The following is a 5000-nucleotide window of genomic DNA, read 5'->3' on the forward strand; positions in this document are numbered from 1 at the left end:
CCAGGCTCATTTTGCAGGAGCTGTCAAAATAAGTCTGGATTTCTTTTTAAATCTCGCATGATTTATCAAAATAAGTCTGGATTGTCCTTTAGCGACGTTGATGGAATACCCCCCAGACAGTCAAGCCACCGGATTCATGCTCCAGCTACTTCCAGCATATAAAACACTTGAAAACAAGATAGGTGCCAAGACACTAAACTATCCGGTACAATAAGACTAAACTCAATTGGCACTTTATTTTCTTGTTGTTGTTGTTGTTGTTGTTGTTGTTGTTGTTGTTGTTGTTTTGCGGTCTGAGCTGCTGTAAAAGCCTGAATCTCCCCTCAGGGATCAATAAAGCACCTATCTATCCAAATAAAATCAAGCTGTTCGTTACAGGGTGTAAACAGAGGACGCAGCACTTCACTCTGCAACACACACAAAAACGGACGTTGACCTGAAGCTGAGTGGGGGAGAAGAAGCGGCTGGATGACACGGTCCTCTGTGGCTCAGTTGGCGCTAACAACACTTTTGTGGGCTCGATTCTCGCTGGGACTGAAAAATGTATGCACTCACTGCACTGTGAGTCACTTTTAATAAAAAATAAAAAGTCAGCTAAATGGCATATAACTAACCTTTCCAGGGCTTTGGACAGGGCCTTCTGCAGGTTGGTGGAGGCGGCGGGGAAGGGGAACTTGACCGCGATGCTCCTGCAGTAGTAGAAGATGGTGGTGAGGTGGTCCCCCTTGGAGGACGCCAGGATGGCCAGCTGGTTGTACGGCTGACCTGTTTCAGAGGAGGAGAGGGAGAGAGAGAGACAGAGAGAGAATGGCAATATAATTAGTATGATGACTGGGTGTTTGGGTTTGTGTGTGTGTGTGTGTGTAATATATGCCATTTAGCTGACACTTTTATCCAAAGCGACTTATGGCAAGACTTATGGCAAGATGGCAAGAGAATTAGTATGATGACCGGGTGTGTGAGTGTGAGTGTATGTGTGTGTGTGTGTGTGTGTGTGTGTGTGAGTGTGTGTGTGAGTGTGTGTGTGTGTGTGTGTGTGTGTGTGTTACCATTTGAGGGAACGAGTTGCGCTGCGTGCCTGTAGTAGGACTCTGCCTGGCTGGTTTGGTTGCGGTATCGCGCTGCAGGGAAGACAAAACAACACCTGCATCAGAATCCCTCAAAGCCCTGCTACACTCACATCAGAACCCCTCAAAGCCCGGCTACACCCACATCAGAACCCCTCAAAGCCCTGCTACACCCGCATCAGAACCCCTCAAAGCCCTGCTACACCCACATCAGAACCCCTCAAAGCCCTGCTACACCCACATCAGAACCCGTTCTTTATTTACTTTACTTTCTTTATACATGTTTGGCATCTAGCAGACGCCTTTATCCAAAGCGACTTACAACAAATACATTCTAGTAAGTAAGTCAATCATGTATCCATCGGTCATAGCAGGAAAAAGCCATCTATGCTCCATACCTTGCCAACAGGTAAATTGCCTGAGATTAGATTAGATTCAACTTTATTGTCAAGTACAACAAGTACAATACAACGAAATGCAGTTTAGCATCCAACCAGAAGTGAAAATAGTAGTAGGTAATAAATCACTAATTTACAATTCTAGTCAGACAACAGGCAACTGCGCTGCCTCTCACTGACTGAGAATTATCATACTGTAATTGTATGCAGGTTTTTTTTTTTTTTTTTATTCATTGAGAATATGTAATTTATTAATTATTCTGTAAAGCACATTGTATTGCACCTGTGTGTATGAAATGTGCTGTATAAATAAAGCTGGATTTCATTTGAACATGCTCACCGATGTCCCCCAGGTGGACAAGACAGTGCTGGCAGATGTAAGAGCAGGAGCTGGGCTGGGGCTTCACGATGGAGCTGGGGAGGCTCGTTTTATTGCTTATAATCCCAAGCTGAGATGATTTCACACGGCAGGGCAGATCCACGTTGAACACCGTACACAGCTCCTGTAATAACTGGCCGGGGGAAAGGAGGAAGAGGACGAGGAGGGATAGAGAAAATAAGTTTAGCTTCAGCTATGCATGTTTACATTGTTTACATTTTAAACATTTAGCAGACGCTTTTATCCAAAGCAATTTACGATTGGAGATTACAGGGACAATTTCCCTGGAGTCATTTAGGGCTAAGGGCCTTACTCAAGGGCACACTAGTGGTGGTGTTCCCAGGTGGGATTTGAACTCATGACCTTCTGATCACCAGTCCAACTCACTAGGCCACCACTACCCCTGGGCCCGCTTGTTCAAAACTTTTAATCTGGATCAGAATGATCCCGATTCATTTCTCTGATCCAGGATCAGATTGAGCTGGCTGATTTCCACTATATGACTCAAAAATCTGCCAGATAGATCTGATCCTGGGTAGCAAAAAAAGAATTAGGATCATTCCTGATCCAGATTAAACTTTGTGAACAACTGGGCCCTGTACGCCGACTGTCATTCATTAACTGCCAACAGGTCATGGCATGCCCACTTTAATAACGGTAACTGCTAGACCACAGAAAACAACATCTAACAAGTTGGTTAATGAATAGTGTTGGCCCACAAGTCCTGTAACCGTAGCGACGTGATATTACGCAGGAGCTGCAACTTACCTGTGTGTAGAATCCACTAGCTGCCTCCAGAAACAGGGACAGGTTGGCCTGCACCTCACTTCTGTTGGGGTTGGCTCTGTTCTTAGCTTGACTCTGTAGTGTTGTTATTTGATTCTTAAACGCATGGTTCCAGCTAGGGGAGAGGTGGGGGGGGGGGTGCAGTTTGAAAATCAATCCGACAGAATTTTGCAACAGGAAGGTCTTTAGACTAGCATCATAACTACGGAATTAGAGATAGTGCTTTGGTGCAAGGTGAATACTTCAGGGTCAAATATCGGTGGATAAAAAAACAGGAACAGCTAGCTATAACATCACACACACCATACACACAACCCCTGTGACCTTCAAATGTGTCTTCAGTTAAGAACCCAACAGAACCATATGCATTGTTAAGTGAGGGCCTGGTCCTCTAGTGTGACATGGAAAGGGTCTTACAGGTCTTGCTCCACTTTCTTGTCCAGAGCGTACTCCAAGTCAGTCACCAGCATCTTCTGATACAAGTCCTGAAGAGCTTGTCTCGACGTCCAGACCTCTGCTGCACCGAGCTTAGAATCTGAGAGACACGGTGGGAATCAGCGACAGCACGGGGATCCTCCACTCTGTTCTATGGAGCTCAACTAAACAATAACTAACGGGAGCATTTAAAATCAAATACGATAATAACAAAAAAAACATAGGCTTTATCCTCACTCACCAACAACAACAACAACAACAACAACAACAACAACAACAAAAAGTATTCTAACGCAATGAGGTTAAAATCCCTAGTGCTGTGCTTGAAATAAATTGAATAAAGCAACACCAGGTCTTGGGGGTCAACAAAGCATTCAATTTCAGGTACAAAATTTGACAGCAATCGTCTTGAGTATTATATGTTAGTATTTTTCTGCCAGGTCACATAGTCTGCAGGAAGTGTGAGTAAATTCACCAATCGACAAAAGAATAGAACCAGCCAGGTAGGGAAAAAGGTGTGTACAACATACCTGTCATGTCAGCCTTCAGGGCCTCTCCCTGCCTGCTCGGATGTAAACAAAACAAGAGAGAGAGAGAGAGAGAGAGAGAGAGAGAGAGAGAGAGAGAGAGAGAGAGAGAGAGAGAGAGAGAGAGAGAGACAGAGACAGAGACAGAGAGAAGAGAGAGAGAGAGAGAGAGAGAGAGAGAGAGAGAGAGAGAGAGAGAGAGAGAGAGAGAGAGAACACAGAGAGAGAGAGAGAGAGAGAGAGAGAGAGAGAGAGAGAGAGAGAGAGAGAGAGAGAGAGAGGAGAGAGAGCACAGCTTATTGGAGAAGTCATCGCAGTCGGACCCACACACAGAGAGAGACATGCCACAGAGCTCAGACAAACGTCTAGAGCATTAATATATATACATGATGACTGTACAGGAATATCAAAATTGATGAGAGAGAGAGGAGAGGGGGGAGAGGAGAGAGAGGGGGGGTGGTCTGATCTGACACGATGCTTCTGATCTGATTCTCAAACAGGATCAAATAGCGATCTGAAGAAACAACGTGTTAACGAAGGTGTGATCGTTCATCTGAATAAGTGAAACGATTAGATTTGAGGTGGTAAACACAACAGAAAATCTACCAATCCACCCAATGTGACACACAGCAGCACAGCAGGCGTGCAGCTAAACAAGCTAAGCCAGACAAGATATACGATATATTTTAAAGGCCAAGGTTTCTAACTATTAACGAATCGAACAGCCAATGACTAACTAATCTAACAATGTGGACAAAGAGCTAAAAATCAAGAGAATAAAATAAACCACATTGTTTATTGTGTCTCTTGCCTCCTACATGCGGCCTCGTCTCACACAGCTAACCAGCTAGCTAGCATGCTAACAGTGACAGCCCCGCTCGGGAACTGTCAATAACACCGTTTAGTTAAGCTCGTTTAATGTTTGATAATGTTCAGTTATACCATTAGGACACATACCATCTATACGAGCTACACAAGGGGTCCTGGTAGCTATTTGGCGACGTTTATCCAGCCTCAAAACAAGCCGTTTTCGTGTTGTTGTGCTACGCTAGCTAACCTTAGCAACCCCAGGCTAGCAGCCTTGACGGCGGGACACCAACACACACTCATCGATAACACCCAAATGTTATCGCGTAATGTAACGTGATCCAAATATTTCGTCTCGATTTTACCGTAAATATTGTCCGCAGAGGTTCATCCTGCCCGGGGTTTGATCACCGGGGGGTTTCACACAACGACGGCTGGTCCAGAAGCGAGGAGAGCTCTGACTCCCGGCGCCATGTTGAACCTCTCCTCTGGGTCCGTCACTAGAGATGTGTAGAGATGTACACACACACACAACAGAGAGGGAGGGTGCTGTCTGTCTGTCTGTCTGTCTGTGTGGAAGTGTAGACTAGTGTAGTGTGGT

General features: G+C 45.1%; 1 protein-coding gene across 1 annotated transcript in view; it reads right to left on the reverse strand.

Annotated features, from left to right (window-relative positions):
• The window catches only part of smg7 (SMG7 nonsense mediated mRNA decay factor), a 21475-nt gene extending 16596 nt beyond the window's left edge, over window positions 1-4879 (reverse strand). Inside the window, 7 exon segments of the mRNA XM_080546321.1 lie at window positions 615-765; window positions 1050-1121; window positions 1806-1977; window positions 2613-2745; window positions 3048-3165; window positions 3596-3627; window positions 4765-4879. Coding sequence (XP_080402447.1) covers window positions 615-765; window positions 1050-1121; window positions 1806-1977; window positions 2613-2745; window positions 3048-3165; window positions 3596-3627; window positions 4765-4790 — 704 coding nt within the window. The 5' untranslated portion in view covers window positions 4791-4879.
• Between the last annotated feature and the right edge of the window lie 121 nt (window positions 4880-5000).

Source organism: Nansenia antarctica (assembly GCF_963989245.1).
Source record: "Nansenia antarctica genome assembly, chromosome: 16".
Taxonomy (NCBI): domain Eukaryota; kingdom Metazoa; phylum Chordata; class Actinopteri; order Argentiniformes; family Microstomatidae; genus Nansenia; species Nansenia antarctica.